This window comes from Phalacrocorax carbo, chromosome 5, assembly GCF_963921805.1.
Source record: "Phalacrocorax carbo chromosome 5, bPhaCar2.1, whole genome shotgun sequence".
Classification (NCBI taxonomy): domain Eukaryota; kingdom Metazoa; phylum Chordata; class Aves; order Suliformes; family Phalacrocoracidae; genus Phalacrocorax; species Phalacrocorax carbo.
In genome coordinates, this window is record NC_087517.1 from 35101976 (window position 1) to 35126724 (window position 24749).

The following is a 24749-nucleotide window of genomic DNA, read 5'->3' on the forward strand; positions in this document are numbered from 1 at the left end:
CAACTGAGCTGTCTCTGAAATTCCCAGTGTCACCAACCACCATCCCTACCCCATCTCAAATCACAGTCTAGACTGCAGACACGTGCAACCACTCAAAAATGTGGATAAACATACTTGGAGCAATTAGTGTCAGGCTTCAATCCATAGCTCAAGCTCCAGCAGCATTACACAACCAACCTGGTCCTGTAGTTTGCATTTTCACTCTAATCCTAGTCCCTAAAAATCCTTGACCATAGACAGTTCACACAGAGACACCCAAAATTTCAGCTTTTCACTTTGAAAACATTCGGTCCCAGCATACACCTTACCACAAAGGGCACGGCAGGATTCAAAAACAAACACAGCTTTACAGCACCTATTTTGTGAATTGTTTAGCCAAGCTTGCTGTTTACATCTGCCAAACTCACAGAGGCTGAGGATTATCGATAGATTTAAAATCCCTAATCTGAATTTTTGGACAGCCAAGTCCTTAAATCTGCTTTTTTGGATAGCTTCTTGGTTTGTCTCAAACATGGGGTTTGTGCTTAATAAAAATTCTAGCAGAAACCAAATCCCAAAGAGTATATGCCAGCGTTAATACTGCAGTATCTTTCCTTTGTTAAGTTTCAAGAAACCTTCGGTTACTTGGTAAATTAACTTCAGCTTAAATTACACAAAACTGTAGAAAAGACAGTGGACAGTAAATAATCTTTCAAAAAACAGATGGAAAAGTCTCATTTATGGAAGCTTCAATTTGCATATAATAGAACAAGATTGCTATTGTTATCAGAAGGTGAAGTGTAGGGTCCTTCAGAATGGTAAATCTGTATTTCTTTACTCTTCCTACAGGAGAAATTGTAGGATGACCTAAGGAATCATCCTAAACAGGAATAAGGCCCAAGAAATATTGTCTGCCCTGCCCATTATGAAACAAAACAAAAACCTCAAAAATCTGTAGCAAACTGATGATTTTGCAGTGGAAGCAGACTATTCTATAGTGTATTCCAATAACTTTTAAGTGAGAATCTCAGGACAAAACAGGTAAACTAGAATATCATTAGTTTATTCTTTCAGCGATCCTGATGGGTAAGTGTAATACTAAGGGGGTGGGGGGCAGGAAGATCTCCCTTTAGTAAACACGTATCTTGTTACTTATTTCAGTGGTACTAAGCTTCATGTGTATTTAGCATGTATGTAAAAACTCCTGCTACTCCCATGTTTTCAGATATGTTCTGTCTCCAAGGTAACAAGGACATGCACTAATGATAAACCTGCCTGCGTCCTGAGTAGAAATATGATTAAAGTAGGCCTTTTTACCTCAGGCATATCAAATAGCTTACAAGTTTAAAACACACAAGTTTATAGATTAAGAAGTCTTTAAAATACACTTTTGCCAAAAAAACTCTTTTTAGAGATGATGTTAGTTGTAACCTTCACGAACAGACATGAAAATAAAAATCTGACTTGAGGATTAGATTCAAAAGGGAACTGCACTTTTTTTAGTCAGAGGTTTTAAGTAATTTATAATTAGATGGATATAGTTACTACCATTAGCTACACCTCAGCTAATATTTTGAACGTTTAGCCATCGTGTTTACAAATGTACCACACAGCAAAACACTCCAAATTCCACTATACTTTTAATGCTACAAATCTTAACACATTATTGAATTTTCCTTGATTTACAGTATTAAGCAGTGTTAAAATTTCATTCATTTATTGATTGTTTTAATAAAACTAACTTTAAAGAATATATTTTCTGTGAAGTGGTTTCTTAAATTCTCAACAATAATTGCCTTTGTAAGCATTTTCTCAAGGCATAACAATATTTGGCAGGCATCCTCTCAGTTGACCTTATAATAAGACATTCATTCAAGCAACCACAAGACCAGTTATGCTTTGACTTGAAAGAATATCTTTGCTTTTGTTTCAATTGAGAATAAGTCAGCAGTTTCTGATTACAAAATTAACCTGTCTGGGAACACAGGTATGGCTAAATGGGCAGTACTGAAAATACAGCTGATTCAGGATTTTCTAATGGATTGTTTTTCTATCATTCACCCTTTGAATTACAGTACTGCCACACAGTCCCAATACCGGTAACTGTACTAGATACCTCTAGAAACCTAACCAATCAAGTTTCTGTTTCAAACATCTTTAAATTAAAATATGGCATACTATCTGATTCCCATTTTGAATGCTCAGAAATAATTCCATAATTTCTGTGACACTGAACCAAGCTGCTTGGCTAGTGCTCTCACTGCAGGTGTTAACTCATGAGAGGAAGAATCCTGTCTTGTATGAATGTACTGATGAATTTGATCCTCAAGTCACAAGGCAAATCTTTTTCACCTTTTCCAGTAGAACCAATACTCAACGTTTAAAGGAGTGAACGATAGCTACCCATATGATTTTAAAGCTTTTGAATTTGAATGAATTGGGAAAGCTACATTGTCATTCAGTACGAAAGGTAAGTGAAAAGAGCCTTGTTTTTTCATTTTCTGTAAAACTAGACCTCCTGTACTCAACTATTACTTACGACCTTCTAAGATGTTGAACTCCCACAAAAAAAAAAGACCATCACATGCAAGAAACAATCTTGACTCTTGAACACCATGCCACAAACAAAATTACTCAGTTGGCTTGTGTGCTAGTGCAAGCTTCTGTCTCCTACCCCACCCTACATGCTTACCCTTAATAAACACAAAAGAGCTATTAAAAACAAGAGTCCTGCCCAAAGATGCCAGTAGTACCATTTCAGTGTCCACCTTTCTAAAGGTACGCCAAGGAACAGCTGCAAAGAGATCTGGCACCAAGACCTCCATTCAGCCACCTGACTGCTTGCAATGTATTTGTATAAATACACTCTTATGTTTAATGCAAACAATATAACCTAGCTTAGTACACCCTTGAAGCAAGTACCAGCTTTGTTTTTCCTCTTCATAGAGGTATTTTCATTTGCACATACTTTGATGTTATGCTTCTGAAATAAAACTTACACCATCCCCCCATGTATAATTACTGTTTGCTGGATTGTTCCCATCTTCTGCACAGTTTAAACATACTCCCTGGATTTTCAAGAGGGATGTAGGGAAGTGGGTAAGGATTACATGTTTTCTACTGATTTTTCTCCCCAATTGAGTTTCTAGTTTAAACACTACACAGATTCCAACCAAGATCTATAAATCTCTTAAAACAAACTGTCAGAACAAGATTTATGAAAACTCCCTCCCCCGGTGTTCTCTAACCCAATTAAAAAGTTGTCGTCGGTTGTTTTTGTTTCAAAATATCACCAGTCTAAAAATACTACCATAAACAAACAGCAGTGAGCCACAGAACGTTAGCTAGGAATTGGTACAGAATATTTATCTAAGTGAATAGAGATGAAATGGAGTATAATTCCTTGTTTAATTTTGTCAGGCAAGAAATGTATAGTTTTTGGTGCGTTTTTTAAAGGAAATGAAGCTTGTTCAAAGACATCCACAAAATGCCTTAGGGCAGAAATGACACTACAGAGTTTCTCTTATGCTCAGAATGTATGTCACAACAAAATGTATTTAGTTTACCCATCATAGATATTTATTTACCTATGGTGTAAAACCACAAGTTTGGCTTTCATAAATTTTTGTTTCAATTGCCAGACATGCTAATTTTTCTAGTGGTTTGTTTTCGGGTTTTTTGGGGGTTTTGGTTGGTTGGTTTGGGGTTTTTTTGGTCAGGAAAGACACATATGATTCAAATTCAATGTATTCTGATTACAAACTGATGAACTACTCTATTAAGCTTTAATAACAGCCTTACATTAAATGTTTACCCTTATAAAGGTCTTACCTCAAAAATTTCAAAGCCATAGATGTCCAGCACCCCCATTACCTTCTTTCTCACTTTTGTTTGCGCCTTTAAAAAAATTAAATATTGAGTCAATCATCTGTATACTTCACACTCAGGATTCAAGAAAACTAACGTATCTCATAAGTAGACTGTCAAATTTTGCAAGCTGAAATGTTAAGTATGGTTTCCCAAAATACGACGTGAATATTTTCATAAACTTAAAACAGAGGAGATAACAATATATTGAACTGTGATACAGTTATCCACCTGTACCATGTGTAACAGTGTACAACCAGGAAGAATGACACTGGCAAATACAGCTTTACTGTTCACTTTAATTTAAAAGACTTCTATTGATTTTTTTGCCCGCAGAAGACAACAATACCTTAATGCTCTCATTGATTCTGGTAACAAGCCAAGAGAACAGTCGACTGTATAAATTCTTAGCCAGAGCATCACGGGCGTAATAAGCCTAAACAGAAGAAAGAAGAAAAATGTTAAAAACGCTGGGCTAATCACAAACTTCTTGTAACTGACCTATCTTAAAGGTCCTACGAACAGAGTGAGAATTAGGTAGAGGCAGCGGTGCCTCTACCTAAGCAGGCACTGGAGCCAGACCAGGGGTGCCAGGACACTTCAGCAGCATTGGCGACCTACTGGTGCACCCCTCTGCCTTCCTGGCCGCGGGCTGGCTGGAACAGCAGCCACAATCAGGGCACTTCGACTCCCTTCCTGCTCATCTGGACATCCTCTAAACACTCACATCCCCCATCCTAATCCTAAGCAAAGGGACTTGCACAGCTGCGGTTAGGGAAACGACATTCCTGCTAGCATGAGCTGGTGAGACACAGGTGGCAATCACACTGGCTCTGCAGCATTACAGAAAGATAGATTCACACTGGCAGCAGCAATTTTTTCAGCAGCCCCGGGCATACAACTCACATGAAATTACACCAGTTGCTCTAAATGAAAACAGTCTGCATAATACTTTTGACATACGTTTTGTACAGAACCATTTCATTTTTTCATTCCTTGCAACCTTTTCCTACCCCTCATCTGTTTGAGGTAATTCACACATAAACGCAAAATATCCAGTATATTTGAACACTTAGAAACTGCTGAAGAAAAAACACTCTTATCCTAGTGATATGTTTTAGTCAGTACAGCCTATTAGTTGTAGTTTTTATTTGAGCAGTTATGGTTTAGTCATGTAGAACAAATTGCCATTTAAAACTATTCTTTCCTTTAAAATCAGGACCTCTTTTTACCTGAGCCACATTTAGTGTTGTTGAAACTTTCTCTTGCTTGGCTTCAACCGTCCGGAAGCTGAAAGCTCTTTCCAATACAGACTGGTCTATACCTGTCAACTCGCAGATTTCCTTGAGTTCTAGCATAAAAAAGGAGCATGTAAATATAATGAATCCTTTCATATTGTTACTTTTTCTTCCCCAAAACTATTAGCTTTTTAGTTCAGTGTTTTCCCAAAACGGGTTTTCTTCAACAGAAATGTCCCCCAGCCACACTGTCCCCCCAATACCCTCCCCCAAGCACAGGTTTTAGAAATATGCACAGCATGAAGAAACAGAGTTACTGGTTTTGAAAACACTTTCTCTCTGGCTATTTTTGTGAAGAAACTTTTCTTCCATTTATCACAGACTATGTTTCATGATGAAAAACTTTCAAATGAAAAAAATGAACTTTCAAAACATATTAACTGCAAAAACAGGACCAAATGAATCTGAAATTACAGGCAGAGATTCCATACTACAAAAGAACAAGAAGCCTCTACTGCAGAATAACCAAGCAGTTACAGACATGCATAGCACCATTTAACATTTCAGAAGAAACTGTTAATAAAGTAGAAAAAAAGAAAATAATCGTATTTGGAATTTCAAACAGAGCGATTGAAATTGCACAGAATTCAACCCACATTTGCCTGCGGGTGAGTTTTGGAAACAATCTAATCTAATTCATCTGTGAGGATATTGTATGTCTACAGAAACTACACAATTAATAGTGACTTCAGACAAATTAGTGTTTTTCCTCCCATCACTAATCTCATCTTACCATTTTTATCTTTGATTTTACTTTCATCTAGGCCATTCACGCGAGATTCAGGCTTAAATTCAATATTTCCCAATTTCAGAACAGCTGCCACCACTTCAAAAACAGACTGTGTTTCATGATCCATAAAACCAACAATCTGCATTGCATTCTGGAAAGGGGACAGATAAAATTATGAGATAAAAGAATCTACATTTAAGCAGATCACACTTGCAAAATTCACCATTTATCTGTATTAGCATAAATTAGAAATGTTTTATGAATACTTCCGCTACAAAAAGAACATGATATAATTACTACGCTTAGGTAAGTAAGCTTTTTAATATAAAAGACATTAAAAGAGATCTGGTAATCGAGCTGGCATGTCAGTCCAGTCCACTTATAGGATTCATTCAATCATTCAATTTATGGGTTTCTAAAATACAGTACTTTTTTTTTTTTTAAGCCACTTAATTTACTTTATAACCCAATCCAATTTTTCACAGTCAAACGAACAGGTACTGCTGTCTTCTCAGTCCACTCGGTTGCTCTAAAAGCCAGGAACTTTCAGAATCTAAATTTGCATACACTGGGTAACAGGGTCCTGTATTATTCTTGTCCCCAAGTACAATCCAAAACATCATGATACATCATCCTGAGAACCGTCCCACCCCTGTTCTTCCTTCGACTTAGTCAGCACCACCTGGTTCATGAAGCTCTGTCACTGCCATCACAAGCAACTACACAATATATCCTTTTCCATGATCTGGTCAAGGGGTCTGGGCTTCCCCCCCCTTCCTTTTCTTTCTTTGTTTTTGGTCTTTTTTTGTATTCCCACTAGAACACTCCAGAAACTTGGTTCTTTGTATTTTCTAGTTGTAGCTAAGCTTCCCTGTGCAGCACGCTATACCCTTGCATAAGGAGTGCTAGCACTCAGAAAAGGTAGCCCTCCCAGCCCAGCCCAGCGCCAACAGCCAGACCGAGGGCATAAGACCTCTGCATTAGTGTTGATCTCTTTGGAGTTTACACCCAGCCCCCGTTACTTCTCACCCTAACTGTTCTGAAGTTTGCAGCATCATCCACTCCATTCACTTTGGCAGAATCGAGGCCCAGGTAGTTGTATCTGCTGAAGTCCCGCTCCAGTTTGAGTTTGCCTAATAAATCAAATAAAAATATCATTACTAATAGCATTCTTGTTAGTAGTTCTTTTATCCCAGAACCAGTATTGTCAAGAACTGTTTTTATTATTAGTAGGATTACGTTTTCTTTAAAAATCTTTTAATTACAAGCCTTCTGAATAAGAACAGGCTTTCTTCTCTGTTCATAATACATTGCAAACCCAGTTCTGACTCAGACGTCTGGATAATACCAAACCATATATTTACTTCAGGTATTACTATTGCCACTACCACTAATAACTTGAAAAATGAATCAATATCACATTTCCCACAAAAGATGATGTGCATGGAACAGCACATTAAATATAAAGATGTGAATATCTGAAAATGGCACAAGGGCAACACTTACAGAGGAAGTCTTCCGATGCACCAGACAGTATCTGATAGAAAATGTGGAAGTTTCTTTCACCTCTTGGCTGCTTAACAACACGAGACTTCTCTAGCAGATCTAAACAAACAAACAAAATCTCACAGTTCAGGGAAAGATTGTTGGAGCAAAACCCTTTAATATGAATATAATCCCCGATCATTTTCTACTTCATTGCTTTATATCATCAGCAGCAAATTAGAAGATGATAAATGGTAGGCACAAACCTTAACAAAATGTATCACATTTGCTGAAATAACTTATTTGAGAAATATGTGCTAGCTGTAAGCCCAGTACACTTCTAAATGCTGCAGTCTATGAGCTGCAAAGAAAACTCAGGTCAGGGAGACAATGTGCTCAAAAGCCATCATCCAATTTACAGTACCACCACAAAATTAAGATTGGTAAGAATGATTGTACGGGTGAAGGTTTGAAAAGAACTGAAATGTTAACAGGCTAAGCACACGAAAGATGGGTAAATGAAAGGGGGACGCCAAATAAAGAAAGTATTTAAACTGCATAATCATGTAGTACTTTATGACGCTGAGGTGCATCAGACTATGACATAATTCCCAATGGGTCTGACAGAAGCGCCATCATAAGACACAAAGTGAAATGGAAGAGCAGCACTTTGAAAAGCATCACTGCATTGATTGAGTAGTTTGACAAGAATATTGCTTCATCCACCGCCATTAGTGATGGGCACATTTCTAAGCCTTATCGCTAAGGGTAGGAATCCAGGCAGGCAGCAGAAGCGGCCTGACTCATAACACATTGCAAACACTTCAGACTCTACATCATATTTACCACGAAGGTGACAATACAAAGGTTGTTCAGCCTGTTCCGCACTGAGAGGCTGTGGTCCCCAGCGCACTGGGAGAGGGATGCGATAAGAGAACCTCTAGACAGGTTTATAATGCACTCACTGTTTTTGTACCAAAAGAATTTTCTTCCTTCTTTTCTCACTGGCACACGAGGGCTCCACACCATGTTTTCCAGAACCCACAGTTCCCAGTGTACAGTTTCCCTTAAGCTATTTACGTTCAGTGACATGAAGATAGAAACATTCAGTGCCTCATTCCATGTGCACAGCATAGGAGTTCCCCCATGCTCCTACCACTGCGTACCCACCACAGCTCTCTCTGTCAGGGGTTAAATTCTGTCTAAGCTGTGCCCACGCAAGAATAAAGCCCCAAAAGGGAAATTACCACAGCTTGGATGTCACTCTTCAGAAGAGCTGCCACAAAGTTGAGATGAGGTTTCACAAAGGCAAAACACAGGGAACACCAATACATTTAAGGACACATGGGGTTGCTAAACACTTCCCCTGCCTGGCTACTATAATATCTGATAGGTATTCTGCGATACCTTTCCTCAGATTTCCATTTCTGCTGAAATTGAGCCTGTTCAAGTCTTAGCAACCCAGAAAGTTAGAGATGGCACTCAGTGCAGCCACCTTTGTGCTGCAAACCCCGCCCCAGCCCTCCCACAGAGGAGCAGATGCCTCCGCACCGGGCTGCAGCCCCCAGGCTCTGCCGGCTTTCTGGCACACCAGCGCTTGGCCCGAAAGGAAGCATCTGCCCTGGAGTTCACTCCACGAACAGAGGAGCAAGGAGGAATGTAATAGAGTGTATTCGTATCTTCACTAGCTACAGGCAGTATGTTGTGACTGTGTTGCCCACTGTAATTACCCAAGCTTACACCCTTTCTCGTGGAATAGGAATCAAAGACTAAACTTCAACCCACAAAATTATACAAGCCTTAGGAGGCCCTCCTCCAAATACACTACAGCAAGACAGATTCAAAAACTAACTTCTGCTCCAATAATTAGCCAGTCACAGCAATGACAAAATTCAGACAGTATTAATCTTCTGGTTGGCTTGTAGTAGGAAAGTTTCAATTATTTAACAGACCAGCTGAACTATGTTATTCAATGAACTTGCAATTACTTAAGAGAAGAAGTGCAATCACCTTAGTGGGTGACAGTGAACGTAGCTCCCAATGACCAGAGCATCTGACTGTATGAAGACAAATACCTCTTCACCATCTAATGCATCATGTCACCATGTCAGAACTTTAGCCTTGTTTGAATAGACATTTGTGTTTTTATACCTCAATAACCCTACAGTTTCTTTCCTTCACAGGTGGCCCTGTTTCAGCACCTGGAGGTTTTGCACATCCTGATGTTTAAGTACACCCAAGATACACCCAAACAAGTGGCTGTCCCATATTGTCAGCAGTTCATCTTTACATTAGGATGGGGCAGATTACAGATTTCCACTTTTGCTTTTTCCGTTTTATTGGCGTCTTTTTTTTTCTTTCTTCTTTTTTTCTTTTAAATCACAGATGACTAACATCCGATGGTTGATGCTATGTGGAAAGGCATAGATCAGAAGGTGTAGTTCCCGCCAGCAGCCTAGTATGCAACCTCAATACCTCTGACTTCACCTAAAGTTGGGGCTCCCCTCCTTGAGCTGCGGTTCATCCTAACTATGCAGTTAGTTAGCCTAAATATTGGGTACCTGATCCTCTCTAGTTTTTAATTCATAACTGAAAGGGAGAGGCTGGTCCACCATCCAAGTGTTAATACTTGGTCTGAGAAAGGCAAGGTGAGCACCAGGCAGTTCAGAGTCACGCTGGCTGTGAGGGTTCTCCGGTGAAGTATTGGAACGGATCGCAGCCAAATTTAATCTCAAAGAAATAAACAACTTCAGCTCCCGTGGTGGCTACACACACTTCAGGAAACGGCTGTATTTTCAAAGGATGTTGAAGCAATGCATTTTGTGAAGTGGTTTGGCTTATTTGGGTTTAAAAATATTCTATATATAAATTTACTCAAATGCAGTCGTAAAAGCTCGGCTACATATCCTGGCAAAATATTATATGTAAGCTTTCTTCTAATTACATGCATGCCTTCAGCAGGTTTAACAAACAGTTTCTTGAGCATATGTTAAATGAGCAATGTTAGAAGGATAACTGTCTTGGGTTTTTCACTGCAGTTCATCTTATTTATATGCTTTTAGAAGCAAGGGGGTTAACTAATTAACTGTCAGCTTTCCAAAGCCCCAGTATTCTATATTCTGAAAGCCTTTGTAATGGAAGAAAAAGGCTCCAGAAAGCCGTTACTGACAGAAAAAAAAATCAGGTATTTGCCTTAACAAAGCAGCTGTTACGAATTCTTTTTAAATCTGCATTCATTCTCTGCTTTTTTCTTTTATGCCTACACACAGACCGAAATGAGACCAGCAGAAAAGATCCTGACCATCTGCCCTACTCTTAAGAAAACGTCTTCCGTTTGTTTGCCCTAATTAGCATTTTAATAAGTCAACCAAATATATTTTCCTTAAAGCAACAACTGCACAAGTAAATTCTGTGGTAACTCTCACATGCTTACAAATTCTGTGGATTGAACAGTCAGAAGACATAAAGATGCACATCAGATTTCTGCACGCAGCCACCTTGTAATTCTGTTTACAGTGGCTTGTGTGGACAGATAGTGCTTATCTATATGAAAACACACACACGCAAAACCCCCAAAACTCTATACATATTATATATTACATTTTGTAATGTAGTCTATATAAATTATATATAGGTACTATACAGAATTATCTCGAGAGAACATACAGAACTACATATGGTGTATTTATTTATGGATTAGGTGTTCTTCCTGCACTATCTAACACTGCTTCTGCTTGAACTGAAACATTTAACACGGTGTGTGTGTCAAAGCAACTGTAAAAATTAAATTGCTTTCAAAAGATCCAACCTGGAAGCACTTCTTGCATCATATTGTCTGAATATCCATGACTCAATCCAGCTACATCCCTCAGGTTCTGAAGATTATTTGTTATTCCTAGATAACACTGGTTTAAATGCAAGAGATCTGTGTAAGTGACCTGCTAAACCATTTGACTGAACTCAACATGAAAGAAACAGAGCATCAATGCTGAAGACCTCCGGAAACTCTAATGTACAAATTTACATGATTTCTTTTCAGTTACTTGACCCAAGAACTTGACTGATGCAAAAAAAAAATTTAGGATATTTGTATTTCTCTAAATATACTAGACATTCAATCAACATTCAAGAAAGGAATATGTAAAGACTACAAACAAACAACAAACCTTGGTACATTCTGAATAATCCAGAAAAGGTTTGGTTTAATTATATTCTCTTCAGCCAGCCGTGAGCAAGGGCCTTTTTAGCTGTTCAGCCAAAGTTACAGAACATTTTCTGGTCAGAGTAGCTTATCTCTACACCCACATTATGTTAAATTATGTTTTCTGTTTCCCTACCTTGATTCTTCAGCTGTCATTAAAAAAAAAAAATCACTGATTAAAAAGAAAATATAGTAGTGGTTTCTCAGGAACTTTTTCACATTCTTCCCACCAAGTTTATAATAATGTTCTCTTAAATGAAACAATCCGTAATTGTATCAAACAAAACCTACTATCTGGGCAGCATGTGCAGCGAAAACCCAACAATTGCACAATTTTAGGAGTCTTTAATCCTGATTACTCAAGTGATAGGTGATGTTTAAAAACGAGCTAATCAAAATGTTTAGCGTTTTTTGTTGGTGCTTGTTTTTTTTTAAACATTTCCTAATTTAGGCAAGACAATTACTGAAAAGGTGGCAGCTATGTTAGCTGAAACACCAAGGGACATGTTGGAACGCGACGGGATTAAAAAAATCAACAAGAATGAGCATCTTTTTCCAGAATGTCTAGCTGTAAAATTTGCGTCATATTTCCCTGAGCAAAGAGATTACTAACAGCAATCACATCAACAGCCCAGTTGTTGGTTTGTCATTAAGTTGGTAATTACCTTTGGCTTTTAAAACAAGTTGTAAAGAAGAATAAGTTGTGAAGTTGTCACTATCACTTTGCTAACTTTAAAAAAGTTGCTTTAGGTAATCATCATGGGTTTCTTTCATATTGATGTTGGAAAAATGGTGAAACAGGGCCCTTTCTTAATCACTTGTTATTTGGACTTTAAGTACACTGTGCTGATTAAAAATGGCTTTTCAAAAGCAGGCATTACGGATACTGTACTTCACCTTGCATCACTGTTATCTTCTAGTTAATCATTAAATCACAGAAGGGCTTTGACTGATTAGGAAAGATCACCTGAAGCTAAAAAGCTAGGTATCTTTCAGCAGGAAATCCCAGATTAAATGTGAAAATTTAAGACTGACAAATATTGTGGGATAGATATCACAAGATCCCTATTTTTTACAAGGTCTAAACAACGGCAAGTATAAAACATTTCAGACTGTGCCATGCAAAACTATTTCAGCCATAAAACTAAGTGTACACAAAACTGGTCACAAAACTAATGAACCAAGTGCGCACACAAACATCGCCTTGAGTACAAAACAGATGAAGCATCTGTGATAGAGTCATATTTTAGACTGTACAAGCTATTGCAATTACCACCTATTACTTTGAAAACAAACATACCCATTTTTACATAAAATATATTTTGTTCTCTAATTACAGGTGGAAAAGAAACTACTATTCTTTCTCCTGCTCCCATCCCCGTTAACATGTTTGTTATAATAAATGGAAAACTAAGAATAGTATTGATGGTCATTTATTATTTCTGTAATTTATTTCCACAGTATTACACTCAGGTCAAAGCAAGTTACCTACCCAACACTCCAACTGCCTTTCTCCACAAGTGCTCTGGAAAAAACACCTCTGAGCGCATAAGCGCTGACAAGCGCGTTCACTGCAACAGCAGCAACCATAAATATCCCATGGGAGGACAGAAAGAGCAGATACACCTCATACTCAATTTACCTGATTTTTAACACATTTTAGAGTACCAGCATACCTTTAAGCAGGGACCAGTGTTTGTTACAAAAGTGATGGGACATCTACAGTCGCAGGTGACAATATAGCGAGGGTTTAGTGTTCAGGACAGCTCACAAGACTAAATTGGGCTTCCAAACTGCACAAACGTGAAACAGGTCAGCCTGTGACTGGAAGGGCTGGCTGTTAGCTAGCACTGGGGCTGTGCACCTCACCTCACACAGGTTCCAGCATCTCCCACCCATTAGGAAAACAAGCTGAGACCTTCACAGAAAACTAACAAACAGGGAGGATTCAAATGACTCAAGCTTACCACACACTTCAGCTCACTCAGCCTCCTTCACCCTCCTGCACACCCCCATGCCTCAGTTGCTGCCAACATAGGAACAAACGAGTACAACACATGCTACCTGAAATCATTTTTCTTTTGTAGTCTAAGGGGAAAAAATTCCTGACTGAAGTAATATACTTAGAGATTGCATAAATCACGTTCATCTCAAATTTTCCACACTCAGTTTCTTTTTGATTGTACACCATGACATAGCAATATGTCAAATGCCTCACAAATCAGTGCACTCAGAAGCTCTGAGCAGCCAGGCAATGTTTATGTAATGTGTCTATATGTATTTTACACTGTTCAAACATAAAATTATCTTCAGTTTGGGAACATACCAGTTCTGACATAATAGATGTTACAAAGCTCTTCCATTATGATCCATTCCATTTCATTATTCCCATTCTAATTTTACTCAAAAGATTTACCCTTCCATTTACGGCACATTAAACATTTCAGATCTATCAGCTCCTGCTAAAGCCCACGGACGTTTCCATTCACTGCAAACTGGACAGGACAGATATGCAGTATGCATTGCCATGATAATTTTACCCTCAAGCTCCATCCCATGAAAGGTTCACTTGTAGGTGAACCCCTGTCATTAAGAAGTAAGAGCTCATCAAAGGGCACCAGGAGAATGGCCCAAGGGAAGGTCACAAAAGCTACATGAAGGGTCATGGGCAGATTGACTAGCCTTTCACAGAGCTTCGCAGCACTTCAGAGTAGGACAGACCAGACCTTTTCAAACAAGACCTTTTAGCCTAATGGGTCTCTGCTTATCTTTACCAGTCTGATAAAACTAGCAGCTTACCTTCATTACCCTTCTTACCACCAAAATAAACTAGATGTTCACTGTGTCTGCTTCCAGCCACTCGCAGTATGAAATACAGCTTGGTGACATAGGCTGTGATCCAAAATGCCCACTATTTTCACGGATGTTTGGCAATCAAGCTCATCAGATGCAACTATTGAAGTTTCATCAAAATATTACATCATCTTCACATCATACTAACAGCAAACTAACAGATGGTCAGAAAGCAAAGAATATTTATGTCATAGTTTTAGCTGGGATAGAGTTAATTTTCTTCACTGCAGCTGGCATCGTGCTGTGCTTTGGACTTAGTATGAAAATAACGTTGATAGCACACCAATGTTTTAGTTGTTGCTGGGTAGTGCTTGTACTAGTCAAGGACTCGTCTAGCTTCCCATGCTCTGCCAGGTGCAGAAGAAGCCGGGAGGGGAGGGGGCACAGGCAGGACAGCTGATCCAAACTGGCCAAACGGATGTCCCATATCATATGATGTCATGCCCAGTATCTTAACTGGGGGAATTGGCCAGGGGAAGCAGCGATCGTGGCTCAGGAACTGGCAGCATCGGTCAGCGGGTGGTGAGCAATTGCATCACTTGTGGTTTGGTGGTTTTTTTCTCTTTTTTCCGCACTTCATTTCTCTCTCTCATTATTTTCCCTTTTATTATGTTATCATTATTAGTATTATTATTACCATAGTCATTATTATTATCACTACCATTATTACTATTACTATTTTATTTTAATTATTAAACTGTTCTTATCTCAACCCAGGAGTTCTCTTGCTTTTGCTCTTCTGATTCTCTCTCCCATCCTCCTGGGGTGGGGAGAGTGAGCAAGTGGCTGCATGATGCTTAGTTGCTAACTGAGGCTAAACCATGACAATTTATGAACAAAGTAATCATACGTTCCTTTTTAAGGATAGGAAACTTCAGAACCACTAGACTTCCTACTTGATGAATTAAGATGACAAATCCTAAATTTGACTAAAACCAGAGTAAATTGTAAGTGGTGTAAAAGCACTTAAGCCCCCAAGATCTCCACAATGGTGATATCTCACAGCAGAAACATTTCTGTTGCAATGCAATGCTGCAGGTGTGCAGAAAAGATCTAAGGCAGGACAACAAACTTGCTGTAAAACCGTACAGAATCCAAACTCTCTTTTAAACAAAGATGGATGGACTATCAAATTTCGCTAACATTAAATCAAAGATGAGTTTTATTAACATGCAGCTACAGGAACTCAGTATTTACCTGTGGCATACCCTGTCAAGTATGGGGTGTTTCATAGTTCAACAAGCAACATCTTTTCTGCAATAGGGCTTACACATAAGGTCTTTATTTTTAAGTTTAAATTCATCTTCTTGCTGTTAGTTATTTATTAAATGTGAGAAGACGGTGACAATGCCTAAAATAGGCATCTTTTAGGAAGATCTAAAAATACATCTGCCCTTGACATACGTATATCATCACATCATTATAATTATATGTAATGTTATAATTACAATGTGAAAATATTTATAAGGCAGATAAACTATAGAGTAACTATTTGGATCGCCTTTGGATATGACACAATATTTTAATTAGATGACTCAGCACAGTACTTTCAAAGACAAACTGTTGAATGTCTGCTCTACAAAGGAGGGTTCATTTTTATGTGTCTATTTTGAATGCAAAATAAAAAGAAACAAACACAACAGCTAGCCTGCTAGAACCTTTTTGTTCACATTGAATTATTGATGAATACATTGAGTATGTTTGGCCTGTAATTTTGTTGACTGTCAAATGTCAAAGTTAATAGACAGCCATAAACACTTAAACAGTGACTGCTTTGAGTTTCAAGATGTACTCTTGTCACAGAAATCATGCTCTTTCAGGCACAATTCCAAAAGGTGACCTGGTCCAGAAAAAATGTTTGCCCTATGAAAAAAAAACCCAAAATCTATATTTATGCGTGAAATTCTTCACAATGTTTTAAAATGTTTATATTATACAGAGAGAGTTCAGTTCAGCTTGGATGATTCTTAGTATTTCACAACCAGTAAAATGCCAATGGAGTCAAAAGTCAGTCTTCAGAAACAGCAATTTGGCTGACTGAGAAGTGAGGTCAGGGCTAGGTCAGTGACACCTAGTATAGTCACTCACTGCCCTCCTCCATCCCTTTTCAAAAATAAGAAAAACAAGCAAACGTAGCTTTATATAGCACAGAAGGACAATTTCTTTTAAAAGCTGCATTCAAACTCTCAAAAGGAAAGCAAGTCAAAGCATCCCGGGCACCCCAGTCTCTTTCTTCCCAACAGAGAGCTGGTTAAAATTTCCGATTTGTTATAGATTTCATAGCAGCATCCTTATGTCAGGTAACAACCTCCGAGGTCACCCTTCCCTCCTTAAACTCAACAGCTGTTCATCTTCTCTCATGATAAGCCTTTTCCAACACTGTGAGGTGTGTTAAAGTCAGTTCAGAATGCTTTGATTCCAAATAAGCACACCCACCTCATGGTGTTCTCCAGCATACTTTGTACCACTCTTACAAAACCGTGTATTCTCAGACATCATTTACCATAAATACATGACCCATCAAGTCAAGTAACACAACCGATCCCAGGGATTCAAGTATAAAAAGGGCCTCAGATACCCCTACCCATCTGCTAGCAGCTTCAGAGACAATATACAAACCCACACACATTACTCACTATCTTTTAAACATACATTAAAAGTACATTCATTATTTATGCTTACTTCTTCCAAGTCTGTTTTCACTTACTCTAAGGTACACTATTCGGCACCAAAACAACAATCAAATTAAAAAGCAGCGTTTATCACATAATGGAGAGAGATTCAATTAGACAAACGCAGCGGATATTTTCAATAATTTAACCATTTTCCTTTTTGAACAAAACATTTTAAGCTGTTAATATGCTGATACCAAAAGTAATACTCACAGTTGCTTATAACTCCTCCAAGTGGGTCACCCTTGAAATCAAACTCAATATCCATGTATTTGCCCTGTGAAAGCAACATGTTTTAAGACTAAGTTCAGTTTAAGAAAAACTGCTCAAGACATTTTTTAAGAAGTTAGTTGGTCATTTTTACAGGCTGAAAGAGTAACCTGGCAACCTCCTGCACACTCTGTCAAATTCTGAAAAACATAAAACGATTCAAATTTTCTAAGACAATTGCATTATCACAGCTAGAGTTTTTTAACGAGAATTAGCTTTAATCAGATTTGTAATGCAACCCAGTAATTTTCTCAGTTTCTAAGGTCATACGAAGAAAAACCACGTTACACAAACTTTCATCAGAACGCCAAGAGCACCAAACAACACTTGTGGCCCTGTAGGTATTACCATGCTTATTAATGGAAGAATGCAGGAAGAATTACCTTCCACACAGACTTATTTTCTCAGTGTAAAAATCTTCTCGGAGCATGAATTGAGGCAGCTAAAGGACAGCCGCTCAGTTTGGCTTGAAGGACTGGCTGGCAAAGATTACTGTTAGTAATTGTGGGGTGTCTGTCCCTAAGCGTGTGCCTGCCTTGTAAAAGTGATGGATTTTTCCCACTGAACTCTTTGCCTCGTAACTCAGGAGACCAGAGGCAACAATTAACAGACTGTCACTGCAAAGGCGATTTCATTTTTAGCCGCACTGGCACAGTGTGTTTCCTTGACTTCTGTTTGACTTTTCCACATTACACAAAATCGCTCTGGTCTTTGCATCATTTTAATTTATATGACAAGTGTTTAATGTAGTAACAGCTACATTTAACAGTGACAAAACGGACAGACCCATACTGTCTAGAAAAGGCAAAAGCAGTGCACATTGGCAAGGAAGTTTAGAAAGATAAAAACTCTTGGTAGTAATTCAACAAAATTCCACAAGCCACACACAGAAATTTTCTCACCACCTTCCGGGCTTACTTAACAGAGGACAAAAACAACCTATTGAAAAGAGAAGCCTGGTGTTTATACTTCCTTATTGACTGCATTTAGGAAGAGTTTTCTTTTTTTTTTCCTTTCTCTTTTTATTTTAATTACAGAACATAAAAACCAAGCACTTTACATTGACTCCCTCAAAGATATTTTCTAATTTACTGGGTATTTTGTCAAGATTGGCTTGACTCTACTTAAACTCTGTTCTGGTGGCAGCTGGGGCAGGCTAGGCAGGAAAGTACTTGTACTTTCTTGTTTGAAGTTAATTCTCAGCTGAATCAAATTTCTGAGATAAAGAATTAAATCAGATAATTAAATTTTAATTTCTCAAGGACTGGGCCAGCTGGATGTTTCCAAAAGTATTTTTAGCTTTGTGTTTATAAGCAAGGACTTGAAAGGCAAAATACTAGTTGGTTGGAATTTGTCCTGGAAAGGCTTCAGTTTGCAAACAGCACCTCTTCTCCTCTTCGCTGCCTCCTCCTCCTTTCTGTAGTACGTCATCTCTTTCAGCTGCAGTTTTTTCCTATCCTTTCTAACCAAAAAAATTTTCTACAGTGCCTCAAATTTTGGCCCTGACCTTGCTTGTATGGACATTGTGGAGCCTGCAGGGCCTGCGATGAAGACCCTTTGCTCTGTTCACAAGCACAGGCAATGACAGCAGCGGAAGGAGCATTCATAGCTGTGTGGAAACCCCTCAAGAATCAGAACGGAAGTGGAGAGAAGTCTCCCATGTGGAAAAAAAGCCACGACCACATGCCAAGGCTTTTATCCATGTGCTTCTACTCATGACTCATCATTTTTCCAGTGTACTGATTTGTCTTCTATTGTCTTCTTCACACATTTCACTCTGTATTAGTCTTCTGCACACAAGTGAGCAAATTTGCACACAAAGTTACATTCAGTCTTCTGATTTTAGCAGGAGAAAGTATGAAGGATGCTCACATTTCTGAATCTCCCAACTCTAGTTTCAACCTTTTTTTTTTTTCAATTGTCAATGACTATAGCTTAACATACAGTTTCATGCTAAAAACCCCCAAAAGTAATCAGTTGATTATAAAGAATACATGCAAAAAAATATTACAAATGTTTATATTAAAACTAAAGTTGTAAACACAGATTGAAACATCACAGAGAGAAAATGAGAACCTGAAGTAGAAACTGTAACAAAAAAAATTTATACACATAGATGGAAAATGGCACCATGCACAAAGATCAACTTGCTAAGCAAACCAGTTGGTAGACACATGGTCACTGACATCAAAGCCACCAGTGCCAGAAAATTAAAGAATCCAGCTGTGCTGTAATTATATTTTCATCCAGTCACAGACTGTCAGAACCTAATTTTTTTTTTTAACCTGTACTTTGATTCTCCATAGAACACTATGCCCACATGAGAAAAAAAGATTTCTGACAAGGAGGTTGAGCATCTTTTAAAAGCAGGGTTGACTGCTAATAATGCACTACTAACACATTGTGGAAGGATAATGTCCTTGAATGTACAAAATGAAATATTGATTACTGCTGAAGGTGTTTGACTTATCCAAACCTCACAGTCCTCAGACAACTACAGGAAAGCTCTCTCTCCAAATCATTCATTCCTTCCTTACAGGTGCCTTCATGGCTGACACCAGGTAAAACAGAGACAGCCAACAATGTAAAATGCTCTCCTAAAAGAAATTCAAATTCAGCCTTGAAGAAAATACTTACAAATCTAGAGGAGTTGTCATTCCTTACAGTTTTGGCATTTCCAAAAGCTGGAGAAAAACAAACACGATAACCAAATCTATCAGTAAAAAAATATTTAAATGCTAAATTATCTCTGTTTATATATTTAAAGAATCATAGATTTCTGAAAAACAATAACCTGTTTGTTGCATCAGTATCAGTCACTGGGGATAGATGGAGTGTGCAGAGAAGATTACAAATGAGGAAACACCTATGGAAGTCCAAAGCAGTTTCATATCAACACTTCCTTTATTTAAAAATGTGAAAGAAAAATATACAAGGGGAAATGGTTCCAAGACAAAACTGCACCTGGATTGAACGTATATCCTTGGGGTCTGAATCATAAAATTAAAATTTTTATTACCCAAATAACTTTAAACCTAGGAAACGCTTCTTTCTCTTCAGTTCAGAGAAAGAAATTAATCTTATTTCCCAGAACTGAAGATGGTAAGAGATGGAGGAGGCCAGAATTGAAGAAATTACACTTAAAAATTATTTGCACAGGACAGCTTAAACAATGCTTTGAAACTGACTTATTTACACTATTCCAACACATTTATCCTAGCTTAAACTGAATATTAATCAGCTGAAATAAGTTTGATTTACAAAGGAAGTTTAAAACACTCTTTTCAGGTTGACCTAAACTAGCTTTTTGAATAGTTTGGATTTAACTTCTTTAGCTCAAGTTTTCAGACAACAAAAACTCTCCAAAAAAGGACTTCCCAGGGCCATGTTCAGATGGGCAGCCACCAGCTTAGAACATAGACAGGCCAAGAACACACACTCGAGGACAATTCAAGCTCTTAACATTGCACAATGTCAAAGCACCCTGAGTCAAACAGGAGTGTCCCCTGCTTTATTAAAAATAGCATTCCTACTCCAACAGGAGGCTTTATTTATCCCTATATTTATTTATATAGCATATATGTTTTCAAAGATCAAGTCAAGTCAATGTTTTTTGGAAAGAAATAAATACATGTTTTTAAGCTTCAACAAACTTGCATGAGTAGACTTATTCTTGATCAAAGAACTGAAGCCAAAAGGAAAAGTTTGTTGCTCTTGAAGGCCACGGATAAGTGAAAGAATTGTTTTTAAAATCGTTATGCCCTGCAATAAATCATCTTTTCAACAACCAAATCTCTGAGCTGCATTTTCTTAAACAGTGCTGAACAGTAGAGTCATTGATAACAGCACAGATACAAGCACAAATGTTCTATTATAAAGCACAAGACACATTCCTCAGTATTCCTTTAAGTTCATTGTTTCTAAAAGTTAATTTACAGTAGCAACTGTACTTAAAAAAAAAAGAATTTCCATAAGATAAATTATGCATATGTAACATTTATGTCATTTTCTTGCACTGCAGCTCAACTGAAACAGAACTACGTAACCGAAGAAAAACAAATCTAACCACAAATGCTTAATTTCTGTCTAAAATGTATATAAGCAGCCAGGCTTGTTCAGCAGCCTCGTGAAATAATCCAGTGTCCTACCTTCCAAAAAATCTAAATGGGTAGCTACTACCGCACCAAGTAGAACAAATACCTTAAAATGATAAGGCACTCTTCTGTAATCTTACTCTATTCCCCTTGCATTAAAACAAAGATTCACAAACCAAAAAGATATCCAACAAATTTGGCAGTCCCTGAGGAGAAACCCAGCTTTGGCAGGAAAAGCCTCCATACTTCCCATACTATTTCTGTCTACATCTGAAATCTGCCTTCCAGGACAGAGATAAAAGCAACACAGCTCTCTGCTGTGAATCCAACACAATGGAAGACTGCAGTCCCCCCATTTGGATTTTAGTGGAACATATCTGATCATCAAAGAAAGGCTTATCCAGCATTTTTATTATTCTTAAATTTTAACATTTCATCCTTTCTTTACGACTCTTTGCTTAAAATTTTTGGCCTGTGTACAGTCAATTACCACATTTTACCCATTTGGTTTACCACTGCTCTCAGCCCACTTTTGCATTCCCTTCCCTTTTTTTTATGAACCCCCTCCCCCGCCACCGTTCTCATTGTTTAATATGTAGAGTGCTTGCTCCCTATAAACTCCAAATCCTCACATATATAGATAGAGATAGCTAGGCAGTAAATAAAATGTTGACACTCAACAGTCTTACAAACACTGCATATCATCTGCCATAATGCAAAATTATTCTACAGCGGTCATGAGAATTTGCCTTGGCACTGTAATAGCTTAGACAACTGTGGGAAAGGCCAAGCCAGGAATCAACACAATAGACCTGAATAAGTCAGTGCTAGCTAAGGCACTTCTGAAGGCAATTACTAGACAATGGGACAAAACTGCAAGCTTTGAGGATCATATATCTTAACTCCAGGAAAAATTAAGATCCTGTTTCTGGCAGCCAATGTCTAAATTAAAATGACTAATTAAAAAATATGAGAAGTCTTTCATGGGACAGCAGGAAAGGCAGTTGTCAGGAAAACAGGGCAACAGAGTCACCAGACCCAGGGAACAAGAAGTCTTGGGGAACAACAGGCATGCATATGCATTGGCTTAGTTTTTTCTAAGATCCATTTCTTCACCTTTTTTTTTTCCTAAAATAAAGATAATGCTTTACAGTGCTTGTTTGTTTTCTAGAGACTATAGTAATATAATCTGGAAGGAAATGAGTCAGAGGGGCTGAACTGAAGTTAAGTCTTTTGATACAGCCAAGCATCATCGAGTTAGGGTTAAGAAAGTATATGCCCTCAGAGAGCAGCAGGAGAAGTCTGGGAAATTTGACTTAACTTCCTAAGCTCTTGCTTCATGAGGGAAACAGTTTTCTTCTCATAGAGTCATTTAGGTTAGAGAAGACCTTTAAGATTGAGTCCAATTATAAACCTAACACTGCCAAGTCCACCAGTAAACCATGTCCCTAAGCACCACATCCAAATGTATTTTAAATACCTCAAGGGATGGTGACTCAACCGCTTCCCTCGGCAGCCTGTTCCAATCTCTGACAACCCTTTCGGTGAAGAAATTTTTCCTAATATCCAACTAAACCTCCCCTGATGCAACTTGAGGGCATTTCCCCTCATCCTATCACTTGTTACTTGGGAGAAGGGACCGACCCCTGCCTCGCTACAACCTCCTTTCAGGTAGTTGTAGAGAGCGATAAGGTCTCCCCTCAGCCTCCTCTTCTCCAGGTTAAACAACCCCAGGTCCCTCAACCTCTCCTCATAAGACTTGTGTTCTAGACCCTTCACCAGCTTCATTTGCCTTCCTTGGACGTGCTCCAGCACCTCAATGTATTTCTTGCAGTGAGGGGCCCAAAACTGAACACAATACTCGAGGTGCGGCCTCACCAGTGCCAAGTATAGGGGGACAATCACTTCCCTACTCCTGCTGGCCACACTATTCCTGATACAAGCCAGGATGCTGTTGGCCCTCTTGGCCATGTGGGCACACTGCTGGCTCATGTTCTGGTGGCTGTCAACCAGCACCCCCAGGTCCTTTTCTGCCAGGCAGCTTTCTAGCTACTCTTCCCCAAGCCTGTAGCGTTGCATGGGGTTGTTATGACCCAAGTGCAGGACCCAACCCTTGGCCTTGTTGAACCCCATACAGTTGACCTTGGCCCATCGATCCAGCCTGTCCAGATCCCTCTATAGAACCTTCCTTCCCTCAAGTAGATCAACACTCCCACACAACTTGGTGTCATCTACAAACTTACTGAGGGTGCACTTGATCCCCTTGTCTGGATCATCAATAAAGGTATTAAACAGAACTGGCCCCTATACTGAGCCCTGCGGAACATCACTTGTGACCAGCTGCCAACTGGATTTAGCTCTATTCACCAGAACTCTTTGGGCCCAGCCATCCTGCCAATTTTTAACCCAGCAAAGATTACACCCTTCCAAGCCATGAGCAGCCAGTTTCTCCCTGAGAGTGCTATGAGAAACTGTGTTAAAAGCTTTGCTAAAGTCCAGGCAAACAACATCCACAGCCTTTCCCTCATCCACATAAGCGGGTAACCTTGTTGTAGAAGGAGATCAGGTTAGTCACGCAGGACTGCCTTTCATAAACTCATGCTGACTAGGCCTGATCACCTGGGTTGTCCTGTACATGCCGCATGATGGCACTCAAGATGATCTGCTTTATAACCTTCCCCAGCATCGAAGTCAGGCTGAGAGGCCTGTGGTTCCCTGAACTGTCAAGAAAACCTTCTCTGTAACTGAATAAAATCTTGTAGCTGTCTTCACAGAAAGCATCTCCTATGGTTTTGGACACCAAATAACAATGAAATAACAACAGGTACAGTTTTCCAAACCAGCTCAGCAGGAAAGCTGATACACACAGACATAATACACTCGTACATGCTCAGTTAGAATCTTACCTTCAAGAACTGGATTTGACTGCAAAAGTTGTTCTTTTACTTGATTAACTTCTGCCCCTTTTCCACACACAGCAGCTACATATGACATGACAAGTTTGCTCGCCTCTGTGGGAAGAAGGCAAAGTAAAACAGTCATAAGTATTGGCAAATAGGCCATAAAATGATTTGCAGACTCCGTAACATTTTTACCATGCCAGACAGGAACTGTAAGCACAGTTCGCTTCGGTTTTCTTCTACATTGTTGTACCATCTGGAAATGAGGAAGGAGCATATCCTGCTGTGAGACCCATGCCATTTATCACCAGCCCTATGGACTTAAATAACTAGAGCACTCTCAAGCTAAAGAAGCCACCAATGGACATGGCACATTACCCGCTACTTTTTCATTTAGCCT

The 24749-nt window shown here is 38.8% G+C and overlaps 1 protein-coding gene across 4 annotated transcripts in view; it reads right to left on the bottom strand.

Moving 5' to 3' along the window:
• The window catches only part of MYO1B (myosin IB), a 115664-nt gene that overhangs the window by 36495 nt on the left and 54420 nt on the right, over positions 1-24749 (bottom strand). For all 4 annotated transcript variants that reach the window (XM_064451987.1, XM_064451990.1, XM_064451989.1 and 1 more), the window contains exons 5-13: positions 24356-24460; positions 19993-20039; positions 17299-17362; positions 7381-7479; positions 6904-7007; positions 5878-6025; positions 5079-5197; positions 4196-4282; positions 3811-3876 (exon numbers count right to left, since the gene is read on the bottom strand). In XM_064451987.1, coding sequence (XP_064308057.1) covers positions 3811-3876; positions 4196-4282; positions 5079-5197; positions 5878-6025; positions 6904-7007; positions 7381-7479; positions 17299-17362; positions 19993-20039; positions 24356-24460 — 839 coding nt within the window. The remainder of the gene's footprint in view (positions 1-3810; positions 3877-4195; positions 4283-5078; positions 5198-5877; positions 6026-6903; positions 7008-7380; positions 7480-17298; positions 17363-19992; positions 20040-24355; positions 24461-24749) is intronic.